General features: G+C 36.2%; 1 protein-coding gene across 1 annotated transcript; it reads left to right on the forward strand.

The window, feature by feature from the left end:
* Positions 1-1,931: 1,931 nt before the first annotated feature.
* Positions 1,932-20,973, forward strand: RIOK2 (RIO kinase 2). The gene is made up of 10 exons (XM_079780137.1): positions 1,932-2,183; positions 5,608-5,746; positions 6,477-6,593; positions 8,301-8,476; positions 11,113-11,201; positions 13,418-13,609; positions 15,304-15,396; positions 16,144-16,662; positions 18,368-18,464; positions 19,277-20,973. Exons 1-10 carry the CDS (start codon positions 2,118-2,120, stop codon positions 19,439-19,441), a joined length of 1,653 nt encoding a protein of 550 aa, XP_079636263.1. The 5' UTR covers positions 1,932-2,117; the 3' UTR covers positions 19,442-20,973.
* The last annotated feature ends 2,374 nt before the right edge of the window (positions 20,974-23,347 follow it).

Genomic DNA, 23,347 nt, shown 5'->3' on the forward strand with positions numbered 1-23,347 from the left:
TTAGGGAAAGCTGAGGACCGAATCAGTGAATTAGAAGACAGAGTTGAAGAAAAATCACTCAGAGAACCAAAAAGAAAAAAAAAACAACTCCAGTACATGTTTACAAAATACTCACTAGGGCCTTGGAGGGAAGGAAAACCAGCACATAGGTCAGTGGAACCCCACAAGGGGGGAAAAAGTAAATCTAAATACAGAATTCCAAAGTTTACATTGGGAGTTTTGAGACTGGACCCAGAGAGAGGAGAAACACCAGTGGCTGAAAATGAGATCAAAGCTGAAGCCGACTGCACAATCCTCCGTGACCCTATGTGGCACCCAAACCTCATGTGAGGGGTACCAAAATAATGGCCTTTTAAAGTTTTAAAATATAACTCATGAAGCAGGATATAAACACAAATACTATCATACACACTTAGTAATCCTCGTGGCTGTTGTATGGGACGGAATAAGTAGACTGTGCAGCCTTTTTTCTTTTTGTTTACTGCTGCTCGGATGGCCATTTTTGTTTTGTAGAGGTCCAGAAGAGTACCAGGGCCAGTGTGGGCTGCTCTTTCCTAAAGCCCTTAAAACACACTGAGGCCCTGAGTATCCAAAGCTCCTAGGTCTGCTGGCAACCATCAAAATGCAATGGAAAATTCTGGAAATGTTCCAGAGACGCAAAGACAACATCCCCCACCCCCACCAGGTGCAGGCGCACTCTGGGGTCTGGAGAACCAACTTACAACCAGTACAGTAAAACCTTGATATAACAGACTAATTCAAATGGACAATTCGTTTACCTGTTTTTACTTACGTAGACACCTTTGTGTGGTTAAAAGTAAGTATGTACGCGGGCAGCGGCTCAGGGGTTGGATTCCCAGTCTGGCACCTGCTGGGTTGTGGCTGGACCTCCAGGCGGGGAGGGTGAGGGAAGGGGTGTGTGTGCAGGGGGCGGCCAATCAGTGATTCTCTCTCATCAAGGATGTTTCTACATTTCTATCTCTCCCCCCCCCCCTTCCTCTCTGAAATCAATAAAAATCTATTTTTAAAAAAATTATGTATGGAAAGTTTAATTTCACAGAAAAGTTTTCTATATGTATTATACTGTAATTTTAAATTTACACTGGCTAGGTCTAGTAAACGCGTGCATTCACCAATCACAGGGAGTGCTGGGGCGTGGCTTAGCGCACGTGGCACTCGGGCCCCAGGTGTTCAAGTTCCTGCAGGAACTCTCCCCAGGTGACAACACAACCAATCACTGTGATCACATGTTAATCATTTGCAGAACATTGTTGACCAGAGGTGACTTGGATTTAAATACGTAAACTATACTTGTAGATATGTAATATTTGTTTTGGTCAGCGAAATTACTAGTGGTGTGTGTGTTTTTTCCCCAACATATGGCCTATTCGCTAAAAATTGCTAAAAATAACAGTGAGTTAATAACAAAATAATAACCCATTAATTTCATCATAAGCAAATCTTGGTTTAAAACATTTAAAAATTAACAGGGTGTTAATTTGTTCATATGACATGTAGACCAGAAATGTGTCTCTTAAATCCTGGGTCCCTTAAACGGAGGCCGGACAGGGAGGGTTTCCGGGGCGGAGCAGGTGCGGGAGAATGCCCGCCCCCTCACCACGCCTTCTCCCGCCCGGAGCAGGCCGTGAGGCCCAGGGCTGCTGGTGTGATGGCCGTCGTTCATATCTTTAGGACCCTGGATCGTTTTGAGTCCCGCTCAGGTCCCTTTTCTTCCTCTGTTGTTGGAATTCGCTTTGCTATGTGGGGATGAAACTTGGTAGAAATTCACACTCTACGCTCAGAGGTCCTTGAAGCAGTTGGTCCTGACAGATGTGAAAAATAAAACGTCATTATTACAGCGAACACGTAGGATCCGCCAACTCATACACATTTTGAAAAACACACACTTGAAAATGTACTCTACCTTTCCCATACTAGGTTCTTCCTCAGACCCAGACGTTTTACTTGCCCGTGCCAGTGAGAGTCGTGCGTCTATTGGTTAGCAAGGACCTGAAGGGAGGCGCGGCGCGTGCGCGTGCGCGAGAGGCGGCGTTCCGACGCGCCTTGCGCTCCCCGGTGGTCTCGGAAGCGGCTTTGGCGCCGGGCCTGGGGCCGCCATGGGGAAGGTGAACGTGGCCAAGTTGCGGTACCTGAGCCGGGATGACTTCAGGGTCCTGACCGCGGTAAGAAACTCGCCGATCACCCCTGCCCCCTGCCCGTCCTCACCGTGCGTCCCGTTCCTGGAAGTTTCCGGGGAGCGGAGCGCGCTCTGGGCCCTGGAACGCGGCCGAGGTTGGGAATGGGGGAAAGGAGACCAGAGAGTCGAATGTTCCAAAAGCTTGTGTTCGGAAGCTTTTAGGGTCTCCCAAACGAGGACGGCAAAGGCCCCCGTTCTAATTGTGTCCTTCCTTTCTGCTCTCCTTGTGCTGTAGCCACACGCATTTCCGTGGCCCGGGAAGTTATCCTGACGCTGGACTTCCGACCAGCTGAGAAGGGATTCAGGCTCCTGAGAATTAAAGGCCTTGAGTCCCCCACGCACAGACTCACGCTCGTGGCATTCTTTCGGGCCCATTCAATCAACACATTTGTCGGGTTTTTCGTAACAATATTAGGGAATTCATCGGGGCTCAGACAAGTCAAGGGAGAAAGATCATCAAGTAAACGAATAAATCAGACAGGAAGTCCTATGAAGAGGATAAAGGGATAGACCTTTCCTAGTGGCGCGGGAGAACGAGTGCTGTCTTTAAATTAAGTTGTGTAGCTAGAGAAGACCCACTGCTGAGTGCAAGAATCTCATCTGTTGACCGCTGTAACCCAACTTTTGAAAAAAGTTCCTGGGACTCGTTGGGTACTGAATAAATGCTTGCTCAGTAAAAGGAAGAGTGGAAGGATAGGAGCTGAATGAGAAGTAGCTGGCCCAGTGAAGTCCTTGGAAAAGAGTTGGAGGCAGAGGAAACCGCAGTAGTAAGTGAAAAGGCCCTGAGGCAGAAACCGTTTTTAAAGAATGGAAAGGCCAGTGTGGCTGGAACATAATGCGCAAGAGGCTGAATGGTTGGGGATGTAACTGGAAAAGCTGAGGGGCTAATCAGGCTTACTAAAGAATTTGGAATATATTCTAAGTATAGGGAAGCCACTGAATGTTTTCAAGCAGGGAAATGAAAAAAAGAACAAAAAAACACCTGTTTTTGTGGTCCTAGTTTCTGGCACAAAAAAAGCAGCACATAGATTGGGCATTTGCAGAATAATACAATACATTTATTTTTAAGAGCTGTTATTAAACTTTCAAATGCAAATTCAGAATGAAATTTGGAAGACACTTTTCTTTTTCCTCCAATACATTCAATTCAGCTGGACTGTCTTTACCTACTGTCACCTCTCTCTCTCTCTCTCTCTCTCTCTCTCTCTCTCTCTATATATATATATATATATATATATATATATATATATATATAATTGATTTCAGAGAGGAAGGAAGAGGGAGAGAGATAGAAACATCAATGATAAGAGTGAGTCATTGATCGGCTGTCTCCTGCATGCCCCACACGGGATTGAGCCTGCAACCCAGGCATGTGTCCTGACCATGAATCGAACCATGACCTCCTGGTTCATAGGTTGATGCTCAAACCACTGAGCCATACTGGCGGCCGGGCCCTACTGTCACTTCCTTCTCTACTTCCTCAGCACATTCACTTATTCCTTAATGCAGGGGTCCTCAAACTTTTTAAACGGGGCCAGTTCACTGTCCCTCAGACTGTTGGAGGGCCAGACTATAGTTTAAAAAAAAAACTATGAACAAATTCCTATGCACACTGCTAAGTCAGCTGCTAAGCAGGACAGGCAGCGGCGGGCCGGATAAATGTCCTCGGCGGGCCGCAGTTTGAGGACCCCTGCCTTAATGCCTCTAGCAGGAATAAGGGAGTAGTCAAGAGAAAGAAATGTTAAGAGGCTGGGAGAGAGAGAACAAAGCATGGAAGATGAGTTAAGTGTAAGTGTGAGGTTTTTGTTGGGGCATCAAAACAATGCTAGATTTATCTTCTAAAACTTTGTCTCTGCAATATTTAAGTTCTTTTTTGACGCTCATTAAGGAATGACCTCATTAAATATACATATTGCAGTCTCAGTTATCTCTGACCAACATTGGTATGAGTGGCACTGCTCCTTGACCCTGTCTTCCTTTTACTTCCTTGGCACATCCTCTGTTGATAATCATGCTGTGACTGGCTGCCCTTAACCTTTCAATGTAAAATTCCCCCAAAATTCTGCCCCTCAACACTCCCTTTGCTTCCATTATCTCTTGCTTGATGAGCTCATCTACTTCATGGCTTCATCTCTTACCTTTATCAAATAATTGACAATTTTTCCCTCTAATTATGACTTCATTCCTGATTATAGATCTGCTTTTCCAATTTTCCTTAAACATCTTCATTTGCAGGACCTTCCAACATCTCAAACTCATTGTGTGCAAATCAGATTGATTAATTAATCAATCCCCTCTGTTCCCAAACTCTATTAAAATAATTATTACTATTATAATTTCAAAACCTGCTCTTCCTCTTCACTTCAGCTTTGATTCATTTCCTTTACTCTCCCACTTCCAATGCCAATTCCATATTGCTTTCAAAGATCTTTAGTTCTTTCCTTCTATTACCACTACCTCTTCCCTGTTAATGGCTTCTATTTCCTCTGGCTTAGCCTGTCATCTTAATTCTCCAATATACCACCTCCAGTGTTTGCTTTCTCTACACCACTTTGCATAGTTCTGCCAGATTAATGTTCTTAAAACAAACCTTCATACATCTTCTTTGCCTAAACATCTTCAAGGGTTTCCTACTTTCCTCTGTATAAAATCTAAAACTCTTTTTCAGTATTCAAGGCCTTCCATATCTTACTCCAAAGGATTTTCCAGCCTTCTTTTCATGAACTCTACATGCTATCCCGCCTGAGCTACCACTGTAATAGCTGTTCCTGTGCTTTGTATTTTCTTGCCTATGTGCCATTTCCAAATCTTTTATTGTCTTTCCCTGGTTTTCCCTTGTCTGCTTTTTCTATAATCCTGTATCTCAAAATCTCAAGTGCTGCTACTTCTTGAAGCTGATCCCTCAGCTAGAAGTATTCTTATTCGGCCCTGAACTGCCTCCTTTTTTACCTGCTAATAGAATTAGACATGCACATTCTTATTTCTACAGGTAGATAATATATTCTGCAGGGGTGGAGAGTATTTTTACATATTTTTAATCTTTTACAATACTACATATGATACTTTCTCATTAATACTTTCTTAATAAATATCTAGAATATCTGTAATTTTTAAAGACAAATATTTGGATATCAAATATTTTAGTATTTACCACATGTCAGTAACTATATTAAGCACTCACATTCTTTTCTCTTGAAGTATATATCATTTAGTAGTGAGATGGAATATGAATATCAGTGATTATATATCAAATCGTGATTTAAAATATATCCAGAGAACATAGTAATTATGTCTCAGAATCGGATGGGGAACTGCATGGTCAGAAGTTTGAAGGAGAAGTTAATTTCTTAGCAAAGTTTGATAGCAGCTCTGTGTTGATTGTGATTACATAATATTTCCTTTAATTTCAGGTTGAAATGGGCATGAAGAACCATGAAATAGTTCCCTGCAGTTTGGTTGCTTCTATAGCCAGCCTTAAACACGGTGGTTGTAACAAAGTTTTAAGAGAATTAGTGAAACATAAACTCATAGCTTGGGAGCGTACCAAAAGTAAGTATTTGAGGCACCATTTGTGATTTTTCATTGTAACTGCCTTCCACCAGAGTAAGCCTTCCAGGAGGCAGGAAGTTGCCAAACCAGAAACCGTCAGAACTTCCACAGTATACTTCTGTGGTCTGTCGGTTACAGCAATCAGAGGGCCCACCCACATCCAAGAGGGTGGAAAAATAGTCTGTACCTCCTGGTAGAGGATTAGCAATTCCAGTTACATAAGAGTAAGCAGGATATAGATATTGACGCTGCCATCTTTGGAAAATACACTCTGCCACAAGATTCTCTAGAACATTACTTCTCACACTATTTGTGGTGAGGGGTGAGTTTCTGTTTTTCAGCCTATCATGGATCTATACTTTAATAAAATAATAAAAAAGTCATTACTAGAAACATGAAACTGATAAAATGTAGGTACAAATTCCTTATTAGAGTTGAAGACATAAAATAATTTGGTCAAATTGATATAAAAATTGTTTAACCACTTCAGTTTCTGTATCTTGTCACAGACTAGTAACATAGACTGGTGTCAGTCTGTGGTCACACTTTGAGTAACACAACTCTAGAGAAAAAAACACAAATTATAGGAAGAAATGTTAACCTTGTAAAACTGGATAGCTAATCTTTTCCAGCTAAGATTTCCCATGTTTAAATTCTCATGACTTGAACTGATGTGACTTAGTGGTACAATGTAACTAAAATATGGTCTTTCTCATTTGCTTTTGTCTAGCTGTCCAGGGCTATCGGTTGACAAACGCAGGCTATGACTACCTAGCTTTGAAAACACTTTCTTCTAGACAGGTAGTTGAGTCTGTTGGAAACCAGATGGGTGTTGGCAAAGAATCAGGTAAGTGCTAACAGTACTATTGAATGCATTTTCATTACCCTGAGTATAGTGGATCATTACTTTGTCATAAGTATTATTGAAAATTAAGTATACCAAGAATTAGTTTTCCTCTAATAACTGAAATCTTTGACAAATATGTTATTTTCTCTTAATCTGTTAAATTGGATGTGTGAAATAGCTAAAATATGTAACATAAGGAAGTACTAGCAGACTGAATATCTGAAAACTACAAACTTTTTCTTCAGTAATATGATCAATAAGGCAAAGTTGGGTATGTATAGAACATAGAAAAGCATTCTAAAATAGCATTGAACAAATGCTTATGTGTTTTCTATGTGGAAGACAGGTAGAAATGAAGAACAGGGAATGATTTTCTTATACACTGTTTTTTTATCCAATACAGTTTATCTTATATAATTATATTGTTTATCTGAGCTGAAGAAGGAAAATTAAAGTTGAGAAAAAGAATTATTAGGAAGCCTACTCCAAAATAGGTTGCTCTATACTTCAGATGGTTTGTATGTCTTCTGTATTAATATGCAGATTATGGTATATATTTAATAAGTAACATGAGTGCTAAATACAGCAGTGTGGGTATGTGTGTATACAATATATAAAACGAGAAAATGAAATATCTTTTGAGCTACACTTTCTCTTAATTTATGTCCAATATTTTTCAATTTAAAAAATAATGGCCTTTTTTTTTAAGAACTTCATTTTTCTTAAAAATGATAAATAGTACAAAAGAGAGTACAATAAAAAGGAAATCTCATCCCTAACCCAGGTCTTAATCCCAAAGCTATCATTGTTTATTGATGTCCTGCATATCCTTCTTGAAATATTCTAAAAACTTGTGTAAATACAAATCTATAATGTATTAAGCATACATGTGTACACAGTCACATATCTTTTTAATATCAGGTAAAAGCAAATAGTACTTGCTATTCTGCACCTTGATCTTTTTCCATTTGATGCATCCCTGATATTTCATGAGCAGATTTGTCTTTCTCATAGTTGCTGGGTGCTACAGTCAATCCATAATTGATTTTACTAGTCCTAGTTAAACACATTCTTAAAAATTATGTAAGTGTGATATTAACAAATTTCCCTCCAAAATGTTTGCACCAATTTATAATCCCACCAATATAAGAAAGAGGCTATTTCTTGGTAAGTATAGTAATAAAGTTTCCCATGAATAATTAGGATATATTCTACATTTTAATATTACAAACAACAACTTGTCTTGACAGTTGGAATACTTAAGGAAAGATCTACTCCATCTAATTATGGGGTTATATGCTGACAACTGAATATTATTCATTGAAGCAATTGTAGAAATGAACTTGTTTTTGAACAGGAAAATATTATTAAGTCACTTCTTGTACGTATGGGACACTAAGGAGCAATTAGATGTTTTCCCACTAAATTGAGTTGAACATTGATCTCCTTTAGAAACTATATCCTTTGACACATTATATCCCTGTTTGATTGTTTGTTTGTTGGTTTATAGTAGATATTAAATACATGTCATCATATCATTTTGGATTGTAATTAAATAAAGAAAAATTTGCTGGCTGGTAAGTATTTATGGTGTTTAGGAAAGATAAAATTTGATACATATAAAATCAGACAAAGTTAGAAAATTTGAATTGTTTCAACTTATTAGCATAAAAGTATAATAATTATTTTTTTAAATATTGGCTCTAGATATTTATATTGTTGCAAATGAAGAAGGCCAGCAATTTGCATTAAAGCTTCACAGACTGGGAAGAACCTCCTTTCGAAATCTGAAAAACAAGCGTGATTACCATAAACACAGGCATAATGTGTCTTGGCTTTATTTATCTCGTCTCTCTGCCATGAAAGAATTTGCCTATATGAAGGTATTTTTTAAATAATTGTTCATTTTTAACCAAATAATACCTGAAGCTGAAAAGCTGTAGTGACAAGCATCAGTCTGCTGCCCCCATATCTAGCTCCCTACCTACAGTCACTTTTAACACTTACTGATTCGTTTCTGTTGTTTTTCTGGTGATTTCCTACGTGTTTTTCTAGGTGGAGGTTTTAATTGTTATAAATGTATAAAGGCAACATATAATCTACAATATAAACAAGATAGAGTAAGTTAAAATACATTTACGATGTGATTGTCTCACAATGTGTATGTGTGAATGTATATTTAAACTGTACGTATGTCTATCTTTGATAACATATCTTCAGTAATATTTAAATTAAACAGAAAATAACATTACATTTTTTATTACTCAGTGGGATTTATTTGCTATTAACATCTTCATTTTTAAAATAATTAAATTACTAAAAGTTGTCCAATGGATGACCACTGTTTCTTGGAAGTTTCAGTTTGGTGTTAGTAGGTTATTTTAATTCATGTGCTTTAATGTTTAGTGATCATGAGGTATAATTGTCAACACAGTACAAATGATACTGATACCATACATGTTATATATTTCTTGTCTTATACTAATGGTTTATATCCTGCGTTGGTCAATAAGTAAGTAGGCATTTTGGTAGGAATCATTACACAATTTCCCAAAAGTATATTAAGTATATTCTCAAGGTGTGTATATGAAGATACAGCAATAGAACTTGATTGTGCCTAAACATGTTCTTAAATACACTAATATTTTCCTAACAGGGAATAAGATAAAATTGAGCTATAGCTTAAGGGTTAAGCTGTGGTACTTGGACTAGACCACTATAACAATAGTTAACATTACTATATGCTATTGAGCTGCCAGGGAGTGCTCAGAATCACTTGCATTGAAAAAAAAAATTTTTTTAAGCCAAGCAACCAATTTAAGTATATATTGAGTATCAGCTATGTGCCTATCACTGTATTAAGTACTAGGGTAGGATGGGGTATAGGGCTAGATACCGAAAGAATAACCAACGCAGTCTGTGTCTTAAAGTTGGGAAGATAACATGAACACACATAAAACAAAGAACAATTTAAAAATCAAATTATATGTGTTTAGAGAAACTTCTGTAGAGTAGAATAGTTGAAGAAGGAAGTTTCATAAAGTGAGTGGGATTTGGGTAAAGTTATGAAGCATGCATATGATCTGGCTATAAAGAGGAGACAGTAAACAGTGCATTTTGCAGAGGAACCACTTTGGGTGAAGACAGCAATATGGTTGTAAGCTCTGTGTGTCTAGGTATTAGTCACTGAGGTAACTGCCCTGATTTCACTCCAGAACGCTTATTGGGGAGAATATTGGGAAAAGTAGGACTGGTTAAGTGGATTAAAGAGATTTTTGAAAACTAGAAAAAGTTGTTCAGAATAAAAATCAGCATTTATAGCCATTGCAGGTTTTTATATTTATTTATTTTTAATTTATTGGGGTGATATTGTCAACAAAATCTTAGATTTCCGGTGTACAACTCCACAATACATTATCTGTACACTATTGTGTATTCACCACCCCAAGTCAAGTAGCCATTGTAGATTTTAAAAACAGCATTTGACACAAGCATCTTAATTTCCTATTCGTACACAGAATAAAGACTGGTTATGGTGGCAAGAGCTAGAACCATTGGAGTAATTGGGTATCAAGGACAAAAGCTTACTTTGAAATGGTAGCATTTCAAATGGCAGAGGTCATAAATCTAACATTTTGAAGAAAGTAATAACAGGACTTTGTAAGTAAAGGATAGAAAAAGTTAAGCATAGGAGAAAAGATGGATCTATGGATGATCTGAAGTAACTTTCTTTGTTGTTGTTAATCCTCATCCAAGGATAGTTTTTCCATTGATTTTTTTTTTAGAGAGTAGAAAAGAGGGAGGGAGGGAGGGAGGAGAGAGAGAGAGAGAGAAAAACATTGATGTGAGAGAGACACTTCAATTGGCTACCTCCAGCACATGCCCCAAATGGAGCCGGGGATCGAGCCTGCAACCCATGTACTGCTGGCGACCCTTCAGTGCAAGGGCAGACGCTCTAATCACTGGGCACACCAGCCAGGGCTGAAGTAACATTTGACTCAGACTACTACAATGTGTATATATTAGACTTATATCATATTTGGTCTGAAGAAAAGGTTAGTGCTCTATAAACTAAAATACCTAATCTATTGGAATATTTCATTTCCTAATGTGTCACAAGACAGAGTCCTTCCTAAGTCACAATATATTTTTATTTTATTTTTTTAAGCATACTCCAATAAATGGCAGAAACTTACAAAAGTATACAGAATATATCCTAAAGGCAGAGATTTTTTCACAATCACTTTTGTAATCCTAGCACAGTGTAAAATACTTAGTAAATGTTCAATAAATGAGTATTTGGTGAAAATGTGAATTAAGTAAACTGGCTTAATTTTTTTTTATATATATATAGCTCATTCTGTGCTGTGAATAAGTTATATACCAATAATCATGTGTTAACTGTAATTTTGTAAAGGCTTGGATTTTTTTTTTCTGGTTGTGAGCAGATATATTTCTTTCATTGTTCCTTAAAAATTAGTGACCTCTTCATTAGTTTATACTGTTTGCTATGTTTTAGGCATTGCATGAGAGGAAATTTCCAGTACCGAAGCCAATTGATTATAATCGCCATGCAGTGGTCATGGAACTCATAAATGGCTATCCTCTGTAAGTATTTATTATTATTATTGAAACCGTGGGTCATAACAAATGTAAGGTTCAGTTTTTAAAAGTAAAATTGTTTTTAAAACTAAGTGGAATATTATTTCTGGGAGATTAGAAATTAACATATTAGCAGTAGGCTCAGAGGTAAATTGAAAATGCAGTTTCATTAACTGTATTTTGTTATCTCTATGATTCATTCAACAAATATTTATTAACAATCTAGTATGTGCCAAGCACTGTTCCAGGCTCAGCAGTAAACCAAATCTCTGCCCTCACAGAGTTACATTCTGATGGAAGGAGAATATATAGTAAATAGCTAAATAAGAAAATATAGGGTGGGGCAAAATAGGTTTACAGTTGTTCATATGGAAAATAAATAATACAAGAATAAACTCTGTGCCCTGGCTGGTGTGGCTCAGTTGGTTGAGCATCATCCCATGCATTAAGGGGTCTCAGGTTCAATTCCCAGTCTGCACATGCTCAGGTTTCAAGCTCCATCCCCAGTAGGGGGCATGCAGGAGGCAGCCGACCGATGTTTCTCTCTCCCTCTTTCTAAAATCAATTTTTAAAAAAACATTGAAAGAAAAAGAATAAACTGTTTTGGGTACTCACAACTGTAAACCTACTTTTGCTCCATGTGTATATATCAGATGGTAGTAAATGCTATGGGTAAAAATAATACAGGGTAAGGGGACAAGAAGGACTGAGATGGGTAAAGGAGGCTGCTGTTTTACATGGGTGGTCAGGGAAAGTCTCACTGATAAGAATCCTGAATGAAATGGGGGGAACCATGAAGATATCTAAGAAGATTCCAGGCAGAGGGGACAGCAAGTGCATAATCCATGGGGTGGGAATATTCCCAGAATTTTAGGGAACAGTGAGGATGATGTCATTGTGGCTGGATCTGAATGAGTAAAGGAGAAATTGTAAGTGATAAGATCCTAAAGACAGCAGGGGATCAAATCACTAGAATTTGTAGGTCATTTCAAGGCCTTTTAATTTTTTTGTTGAAATATATTTGACATATGATATAAATTATAGTATTATGTTGATTTGATACTTTTATATATTGTGATTTGATTGCCATTGTAGTGATATTTAGCACAAGGACTTTAATTTTGATTGAGATAAGGCATAGGATGGTTTTGTACTGAGAATAGATATGGCCTGACTAATGTGTTAATAGGATCACTGGCTGCTCTATTGAGTCTAGACTGAAAGGAAAATAAGGACAGATTAAGAAGACAATTGTAATCATCCAGTCAAGAGACAGGTAGTTTAGATCAGTTATAGATGTCAAGGTGACGAAAAGTGGTCAGATTCTGGAGATGTTTTCCAGGAAGAGCCAGCATGATTTATTTAGGATTGGATATTGATATGAAGGAAGGTGTGAGTCAAAGGTAATAACTGGGTTTTGGATCTGAATGATGACTTAATTGAGATAAAGCTGACATTTATGAGCTGGAAAACCTGAAGAACAGTGTGAAGTTAGAGGATGGGGCAGAATCAGAGTTACAGTTTGGGACATAGTAAGTATGAGATACATAAATCTAGATCGAAGTCAGTATATATATATATATATACTGACTTCGATCTAGATTTCTCCTCTGAAATCAAAAATATATATATTGTGTTTAAAGCCATGAGCCTGAATGAGATCACCAGGAGTGATTTTAAATAAGATAAAATAAGAGGCTCTAGGATTAACCTTTGAGGAACTCCAAAATTTAAAGTCAGGGGGAAAAAAAGAATTAGCAGAAAAGACTAAGAAGAAATGATTAGTGTAGAAAGAGGACAGAGGACAGCCCAAAGAGTTGGAATACCAGGAGTCAAGTGAAAGAAGTGTTTCAAGGAGGGGGAAGAAGTTAACCGGAAAACCAAAGAGGATGAAAATTGAAAATTGGCCATTGGATTTAGCAACATAGAAGTCATTGGTAGTCTTGACAAGGACTGTTTTATTGAAACAAGGTGGGTGAAGAAATGGTATGTTAGAGTTGGGGGTAAATATTTGGAAAAAGCACATGTAGAGGAGTTTGGCTGTAAAGAAGATCAAAGAAAGGATGTGACAATGAAAAGAAAATACAAAATCTATGCAGGGTGTGGCTTTTTTTTTTTTTTTTAATAGATGGATGCTGTTGTGTCTAAATGCTGATGGTAATGAAAAGGGAGAGAAATAATGGAAAAAATGTATACACACATTATACTTAAAATATTTTCAGATGTCAGATACACCATGTTGAAGATCCTGCATCAGTATATGATGAAGCCATGGAACTAATTGTTAAACTTGCAAATCATGGATTGATTCATGGAGATTTCAATGAATTCAATCTCATTTTGGATAAAGATGACCACATCACCATGATTGATTTTCCACAAATGGTTTCAACTTCTCATCCCAATGCTGAATGGTATATGCTGAAATTGATTGTGAATGTGGGTGTGCTTATCTGTGATGCAGTCATTTTTTATTCATAATTTCCAACTTTGTAATACTGTCATTTGGGTCAATAACTATTTGGAAGTGGCTGTCAGTGGTCTAAAATTCTGGGTTTTTTAATATTAAATGATATCAAACTACTAAGATAGTTCCCCTGAAAGAATCTTTTTCCTCCTTATTTTAAAGGGGAATGCACTTTGATCAAGTTTTTAAAACCTGTTCATTAGCTTATGTGTGTATTAGACATCTGAAGAAACTGCCTGCCTTTATAAACCATTAAAACAATTTGAATTACTCTTATAATCTGACAGACTTTCAAAAGTCAAATTTTCTTTGCCATGGAACCCTTTATTCAAACCAACATTTAGGTGGAAGCCCAGTTTTTAAAACAAACAAAAGGAGGGACATGGAAGGAACCCCATCTTCTCTGCCTTTCCCCTTCTCCATGGTTGCTTCCAAGAGAGCTTCACCAGGCATAACTTAATCGTCTTGATGGCCTTAATAAAAGTTATGGATTTGGACTGGACTCAGTTGCCAAACCAATATCTCTCATGTCATTTTTAGCTTAGAAAAGAATTTTATTATTAGAAAAGAATTCCCATAAAACCTCATCCCTGACACAGGGCAGAACCACTTTGTATACATAATAATCTTATTCCTCACATTGCTTAACATTTAAACCAGCCGAATCGTGAAATATGACAATATTTTTCTTTATTTGTATTCCATGATGCAGTGGAGCATAATTCAATTAAGCGTATTTTTTTCTCCTCTCCTTCCAAGTTATAAAATGAGAAGCTTCTCCTTTTCCCCAAAGATAACTATTATCACTTACATAATATGAGCAAAGTTTGAGCTTAAACCAGTTTGTGTTCAGTGAAGCTCTTCTTCCTCCTGATTTTTATTAGAAAATATCTACACTTACTTTAGAGAAAGAAATGTCATTTAAAAATAAACTTAGAGAATATTCCCAACAAAACAATACTAATAGATTAATGCCTGCCACTTGGTGGTTAATATCTTTGGGTGATGACGAATTACCATTTTTATTAAAGTGGTGCAGCATAGTCACACAATAAAGGAACATCTAGGAACCCACAGAATTAGAGACAGAAATATAACAGATTATGACATTCCAAGTTAAGGTTGCATTATTTTTGAATGCATTGTGATTTGACTTGAACTTTTATGGACAAGTAATTGAGTGAAGGAGTTCTGTTAAGCACAAAATATCAACTTAAAAATTAGCCTGCCATATTCGGTCAAACATTTAATTAACTCACCCCTAATGCCTTGGCAGGGCCAGACCAAATGATTTTGTGGGCCTTATATGGCCCTCAGACTGGATGTTCCCCACCCCTGCAGAGGAAACCCGCTGCCGCCAAATTACAGGCCCATAGTCTTCTTTCTGAGATATATATTCATCCTATTGCATTATAGGAAAACCTCATGTTGCATTATGGGAAAATCTTGAGTTTTCTAACCATAGGTGCTGTATGCCTTTAACAGCTTTTATTCTTGGTTCCTCTGCTTTTACTTTTAAGTAACATCCTTTTTCATGTAAGGAGTAGAAGTGTCATAGCAACAACAAATACTAAGAATATTGTCATTGACTAATAAGGAAAAAATGAAAACCTGTATAAAAATTGATTCTGTATTTTGCAGGTATTTTGACAGAGATGTTAAATGCATTAGAGATTTCTTCATGAAACGTTTCAGCTATGAAAGTGAGCTTTATCCAACCTTTAGTGATATCAGGTATGTACTTTGCATTGCTTAAAACTAGAACTCTGTTTAATACCTGATTTATTTAGTTTTAAAAGTTAACAGTCTCATCTAAAAGATGTTAAAATAGTGAGCTTTGACATATTGTAATCATTGTTGAGTATCAGCTGTGTGGTATATAAATGAAACTTAAAATCTAGAAAATGCCTGGTTTTTATCCATTAAGACAATATTACTGAATTTGGGGGAAGAACACACCTTGTTGCTTATAAATTCAAGAACTTTTATTCATTGTAGGGATGTTATGTGAATAATCCATTTGTAAGGAATCAAGCCAAGTGTTTATCAGAATTTGTGTTTTTCCTTTACTCAGAACTGGAGCTATCTATAATTATAAATACATTCTGAAAGCCAAATTTTCTCATTTATTTTACACCCTTAGTTAAAATATTGTTTTCTGGCTTGGGATGATTGACATAACTTAAAAGAAGAAATCTTCAGTCCCTGTTGAAAGTTAGTTTATTAAATCAGTAAAAACCAACACGTTTCTGTGATCTTTCTATTAATATCTATTACTTTTCACAGTCATTTTATTTGTAAATAACGGCCAGCTTATATTTTTTATATTTGTATACTTAAGTAACTTAAGTATTACATTTCAGGCAAAGGAATATATTTAAAATAAATAAATAAACTCAAGAATTACAATTTTTTTCAGAGTAATAAATATTTTTCCATATCAAGTAGATTTTCACCTCTCTGAATGCTTTCTTTTCCTAGGAGGGAGGACTCTCTTGATGTAGAGGTTTCTGCCAGCGGCTACACAAAGGAAATGCAGGCAGATGATGAACTCCTTCATCCAGTAGGTCCAGATGATATTGAAACAGAGGAAGGATCTGAATTTTCATTTTCTGATGAAGAGGTATCAGAACAAGCAAAGGTTTATAGATCAGAAAATCAAAGTGAACGAAACTCTGTCGATGAATCAGTTGACTGCTGTGGCAGATTGTCTGGAGACCTTGAACAAATAAAGGAAGGCGATGTGTCAGAGGAAAGTGCTGATGCACACAATTTTGACATGACTGAATTCAATCAAGCTTTAGAAGAAATAAAAGGGCAGGTTGTTGAAAACAATTCTGTGACTCATTTTTCTGGGGAGAAAAACAACACTGAAAATGACACCAGGCAAGATGCTAAGAGAGGTCAAGGAGGAAGCCCCACAGGCTCTGAAGAATATGAAGATGAATGCCCTCATCTGATTGCCTTATCATCATTAAACAAAGAATTCAGGCCTTTCAGGTATACATTTCTGTTGATTGATTTTTTTACTTTAATCTGAAGACCTGTACTTTCTTCGATTCTGGTAAATGAGTATTTTTTTCAAATAACATGGCAGAGTTGTATTCTGAGCTGGCCTTTAAGTGTAAAATGAAAGCAAATAATCCTTTTGTTAAAATTCCAATTATCTTCTACAATCGACCTGATGCTAGACAGCATATTGATTCAATTTTAAGCAGTCTGCCTTGAAGTACAAACTGATTACTTTCAAAGACTTAATACAGATCTCATTCAACTGATCATGTTTTAAATGGATAAGTCATTTGTATCTATATATAAAAGCCTAAATCACCATTACAACCCGTCAACCAGTCACTATGACGCACACTGACCACCAGGGGGCAGATGCTCAATGCAGGAGCTGCCCCCTGGTGGTCAGTGCACTCCCACAGCCAACCTCTCACGGCAGGCCAACCTCCTGTGGTCCCTCCCCCTGGCCAGCAGGCCTCGATCGGCTCCAATCGCCAGCCAGGCCTAGGGACCCCATCTGTGCACAAATTTGTGCACTGGGCCTCTAGTATTTTCATAATATATATCTAATGTTTGCTCTCTTCATAAAGAAATACAGTGAATTTTCTCTGATATTTTGAACCTTCTTCTGTTCTTATTTGTTCATGTAAAATAATGTTGTAATGTTATTATGTTCTTTTTCTTTCAAGAACTTTTTCCTTGCAAATATTAATCAGTCTCAGCATAGATTAGCAAATTATCTAAAGTTTAATTTTTAGATTTGGGATAGTTTATCTAGAATCAAATAAATAGTTTAATGAAATAATAGTTTTATTTATTTCAAAATAGTAATTTGATGATTAAAATTAAATTAGTACATTTATTAGGCATTTCTCAATACATGTTCTGGCTTACATTCTAAGGCTGCCTTTATTGTTAGTCTCATTGTGAAGCAAAATACAAGAATTTTGTTCTTTTTCCATATAACTGTGTATTGAGACTTAGTATTATTACCCCTTTAATGATAAACATGTAAAATTTAATATTAAGGTTGCAGGGGCTCAGGATTTGGAGTAATAGAAGAAAATCTACATAGCTTAAATAGTCTTCTAAGCACAGAATAATTTGTTCTTTTTAAACACATGTTGGGCAAAACTTTTATTCAAAATAAAAGTATAACCGATGTTTCTGAAAAGTATTGACTGTTAAGAATTAATATCATCTGAGTTTCTTATACATTAAAACTTTGAACAATGCGTAAAACAAATTAGACAGTTTCTATCTATCATTGCAGTTTTTCTACCTTAGCAGAGCAGTGTGGAGCACTGTCTCTTCCATCTGCTTTTGTTTGGGAAGATGGCAAGAAACTATTCCAAGGATTTAGATTGTAAGAGTCATATTTGTGTATAGTTAAGTGAAAGAAGAGGGGAACTTACATGAATTGTGACTAAGTGATAATAAGTTTTGATGGCCAAAATAGTCTACCATTTTCAAATTTTGATAGTGACTATCAGAATGCTGAAAAATGAAAATTGTTAATATATTTGGCTGAATTGTGGGTAGTTTTACCTTCACAGAAATGTTAAATATACTGTAATGGTATTTCTGAGGAATTTTAAGTCTTTAAGTTTTATCATCATGTAAGGAATGATATAAATTAGTTAAGCATAATTAACTATAAAAATTAACTAGATGAATTGTACTGTTTTAATTTTAGAGATGAAGAAAATATGGAAGATATTAATCGATCTAGAACAAGAACTCTGAGTGTTACTTCTGTGGGCAGTGTTTTAAGCTGTTCAACAATTCCTCCGGTAACCATTCACTCAATGTTTACAAGTGTTTATTAGGTCACTACTATAGTCAGATTGCATGTGAAGGTTACATGATGTACAAGACAGTCTCAGCATTTGGGCCTCACATGTTAATAGTATAAAATTATAAGTACAAATTCAGTAATATAGGAATGATCAAAGCTTTCAGGGAAAAGGCAGCATGTAAGTTAGCTTGAATTTGAAGGATAAGATCATAGAAATTTAGATCAAGGGGGCTTGGCAGTCATTGGCAGCCTGTGTCCTAAGTAATAAATCATTTGAATTTATGGTCACTCACTATGAGAAAGCATTCAGCATCTCGCAAAAATTGTATGTAGACTTTTCCATGGGTAGCTGCTGCCCTCAGCTCATTTCTATACCGGAAGTTATGAAGGCTCTATTTTGGATATATTTTTACCAGTAGTGAATGCTTTCAAACATAATTTTGTACCGCAAAGACATGCCTATTTTTACCTAGAAAGCAGAGGAACAAGTTTTTATCTTCTTTGTTTTGATTATTTTTGTGTGAGGAATTTTTTTCTTTTAAGTTTTCCTGATGGACACTAGGTGGCACTATGGTAATTTATTCAAAGAATTGTGACTACTATAATCTGTATTTTTGTTAGGAATGTAATTTATTTCGTAACAGATTTGTTTTCTTATTGCTGATTTGTATAGTACTGTTAGTATTTGGAATTTTAAAAAGACATGCTTTTAACAGAAATTTGAAAAATATTAGCACTTTTATTGAATGTTTACTTCCTATCAAAATGGTTAATCATCAGTGATACTAATTATTGAAATCTTTCCAGGAATTGGTGAAACAGAAGGTGAAACGTCAGTTGACAAAACAGCAAAAATCAGCTGTCAGACGTCGATTGCAGAAAGGAGAAGCAAATATATTTACCAAGCAACGGAGAGAAAATATGCAAAATATTAAGTCAAGCTTGGAAGCAGCTAGCTTTTGGGGAGAGTAATATATTTAAGATCTTAAATGTTTTTCAGGAATTTACTGTGACCCCTTTTTAAGCCACCTTTAGTCTTATTTGGACCAACGTAGATAAATAAATAAACTCTCTTTCCTGTATAAATTTGACTCGTTCCGTACATGTTTTCTAAAGAATAATTATGGTAATACAATTTTCCAAATAATTTTTGATGACCGGTACATTTGCTAAAATCTATTTTTCAGAATAATTTTGAATAGGAATATTTGGGTATATTTTTAAATCTAAATGTCATTTCTGTTGTTTTTGTTGTTGTTGTTGTTGTTCTCTACCAAAAATAGGTGGATTGCCTTTCAGATCATAGCTTTCCCACTCACTAGTGGAAACAACCTTAGGTAAGCCATATTTCCCTCCCTCTTTCCTTCACCATTATCAGTTTTTCTTACTATTAAAATTGGATTTATAATTATAGGATTGTTTTGAAGACCACATGAAGCAATGCACAGAAAGCACTTTATATGCTTTCAGTAAAGTGTGGCTATTAGAATCGTAATTTTAATGATGTTTATCTTTCTGAAATTCTGCTTAACTTGATTGCATTATATTTAAACCACTGAAAGAATTCACTGCCATCTTTTTTTTAATTCTCTAGTATTAAGGATAAGTCAATAATGCATAATTTTATTTTCTGCTATTAAATTGGTAATGTGGTTATGGAAACAGAAACTTCAAATAATCCCACTACAGCTTTTACAGTTGCCAGTTTTTATGCAGGCCTGAGTAGAAGTAGAAGAGTTAGGGGTATGGGGATCATGGGGAAGGTAAAAGAGGAAGAGTGAAAAAGTTCTTTCTAATAGTCTTAGCTGGGTGGGTCCAAAACATGTTTCACTTCAACATTAATAGATATTTATTGAGTTTAGTCAAGAAAGAAAATACATGAGACATGGTTCCTTCCTCAAAGACTTTATAATACAGTGAGACTTGAAGATGGGTGCTTAAGTATACGTATCTGATTGTATTCAAGTCCTTTCAGCATTGCCCAGGAGGCCTGCAGCACAAAAGGACCACTAGATGGCAATGTCACTGCACAGTTACCAGACAGATGTCCTTAAATTATGTGCATCTGATGATAATCTACCAGAGGCAATATCAGCACTTTTTTTTTTTTAAGATTGATAAGGACAGCAGATTCACTTTCACCTTTTCAAAATTAATTTTACTGGCTATTTGCAGAGCTAGTGATGATAAGTTCACTTTAATATAAATGGAAGAAAATGTCGAATTTCATTTCCTTGGAAAGTTAATTTTGAAAGTACGTAGCTTTGAATTTAAATTTATGTATTTTTTATAATCTGTCTACTTTCAACCATTTTAACAACAAAATTATATTGACAGCTTAATAGAACCATACAATATATATTTTGGAATATATTTTCTCATTCAGAGTGTCAGAGTGAACTGGGAATAAAACACATGACTTCATCCTGTCAGCTTTACTGAGTTGACTCAGTCAACTTTGGGGTACCTACTACATAAAAAACTTACTACTATTTGAGGGACTTAGAAGACAAACATAGATCTTTCCCTTAATAGCTTAAAATTTTCTGTGGATCACAGTACAAATTAGTCAAATGCACAAATCTAAAATTAATCAGGGTTTGAACCGGTGACCTTTCGGTGCATAGGACAATGCTCAACCAACTGAGTCACACTGGTCAGGGCTGTATCGTGATTCTTAACAAAACTTTTTTTTTTTACTCTGGGAGTTCTGAATTTAAATCCTAGTTCTACCACTTCTCAAACCTCAGGTACTGTGTGTAGCCTCCTAACCTCACTTTTTGATTTGTAAAGTGACATTTAAAAGTGCCTGTCTTAGGGTTATGAAGATTAAGTGAAATATAACACCAGTAAGAAGCTTAGCACAGAGCCTGATACATAATGTACATTTGCTTATTGCTAAATGTACATTATGTATCACGTGACTTAAGATTACCAAAAGGGATATTCCAAAGGCATCTTTCCTGTTTTCAAGGTCACTAATGAAACTATGATCCTTTTGGTGTTTTGCTTTTTGTTTTTATCAAGAGGCACATATGCTTTGCTTGTAGCTTTGCATCATCTACTTCCCATTTCTATTAGATAAGCTTTTGCTACAGATCATGTAGTTTATACTTGTGCTGATTTGTGGTGTTGGTAGCCATCGCTCTGTTCTTTACCGCATATCTGGCTTTCCCCAGAACCATAAAGATCTTTAAAAGGTACAAATCAGAAGGTTAGTACAGCTGAGATAATCATTCTTTTATTTAAGTATTCAGTAAATTTTCTGGCAAAACAATTGCCTAATTGAACTTAGCAGATAAACTTGCTGCCCTACAGGTTTATCAACCACTCCCACAGGATGGAGGGATGAGTTCTTAGGTTGTCAGGAGAGCACTTCCTGAAGTATAGATTTATTTTCTGTCATATTCAATACTCAGGGTGGGCTTAAGGCTCATCATTGTTCACCTCCTCAGAACATCTCTAGAGAACATCTGATCATATTTTAGTTTGACCTTGATTTGCTTAATGAAGTACTAGAACCATATTATGCAACTGTATAAGGCTGGGGATGAGGTAAAGTTCAGAATAGCCATGAGCTAACAGTTGTATAATAGCCAGGAGTGTGGGAATAACTCCAAAGCCTACAACACTCGCAAAGACTAATATGGTATATCTAAAAAGTTACAAGTTTTTTAAACCTTAATATGGCAAATAATAATTACATTAAAATTTTATATAGGATTTAGAATCAGATTATTGTAGGCTTAATTCTGTAAGTAGGAACATGCCTCATAATACAAATATGTTACTTGGGATGTCACAATATTATTTGCTTCCATTTTTTAAAAGGAACCACTTGAAATGCATTTTTTTTAAAAACTTGCTTACTGTTGGTAAAAGGTTTGGCCTTCATTAAAAGAAAATATATGGCCCTAGCCGGTTTGGCTCAGTGGATAGAGCGTTGGCCTGCGGACTCAAGGGTCCCAGGTTCTATTCTGGTCAAGGGGATGTACCTTGGTTGCGGGCACATCCCCAGTAGAGGGTGTTCAGGAGGCAGCTGATTAATGTTTCTCTCTCATCAATGTTTCTAACTCTCTATCCCTCTCCCTTCCTCTCTGTAAAAAAATCAATAAAATATATTTTTTTTAAAAAGAAAAGAAATGTTCATGCATCAGTTCTCCAAGTGTTTGATGTTGTGTAAAGTGATATCGGGAGGAAGTACACAGATTTTTTAAGGTAAAATTTCTGTTGGCTAAAGCCCCACTGCTTCTGAAGAGACAACAATTACATGACAGTACAAGGTAGTACACCACAGAGCCTGCTATCATTGATCTAGTGCCGAGGAAATTGTAAGGGTAAGTGAAAGGCCAGAGTGATTTGGTGAGTTGTTTTGGGCAAGAGGGATTTGGTTAAATAGGAATACTGACAGAGAAATACAGAAAATGCAAGGACAGAAGTGAATGCAGTATGCTTGTTATGCTGTAGTTGGGAAATGGGTGTTGTGCTACAAGGGACCAAATTAAAGATGACTTTGAAAACATTTTTAAATCTTTAATTTGATGTATCAGGAAAAAGCTATCATCAATTTTGAGCAGTGCAGTGATTTGATTTTAAAGGGAGATGGAGTAGAACTAAGGAAATTCCATGTCAGACAATGGATTGATGGGGGGGTCTAGAAAGAGTCTAAAAAGTTTCCCACCCAGTCAGCCTAAGGATTAGGTTAAGACAATCTGGAATATAATCCTATTATATCATTCTAGAGTTATAGAGATTCTTGACTACCTTTTTATTTTAGAGATGAGAAAATACCTTTGGATATAAAATTACTTGCCCAGAGTCAATAGAGTGAAATAAGGTTGGGAGTGAGTGGGAGGAAAATATGGAACCGATATGTTC

This window comes from Cnephaeus nilssonii (assembly GCF_951640355.1).
Source record: "Cnephaeus nilssonii genome assembly, chromosome: 2".
In the NCBI taxonomy this organism is placed as follows: Eukaryota; Metazoa; Chordata; class Mammalia; order Chiroptera; family Vespertilionidae; genus Cnephaeus; species Cnephaeus nilssonii.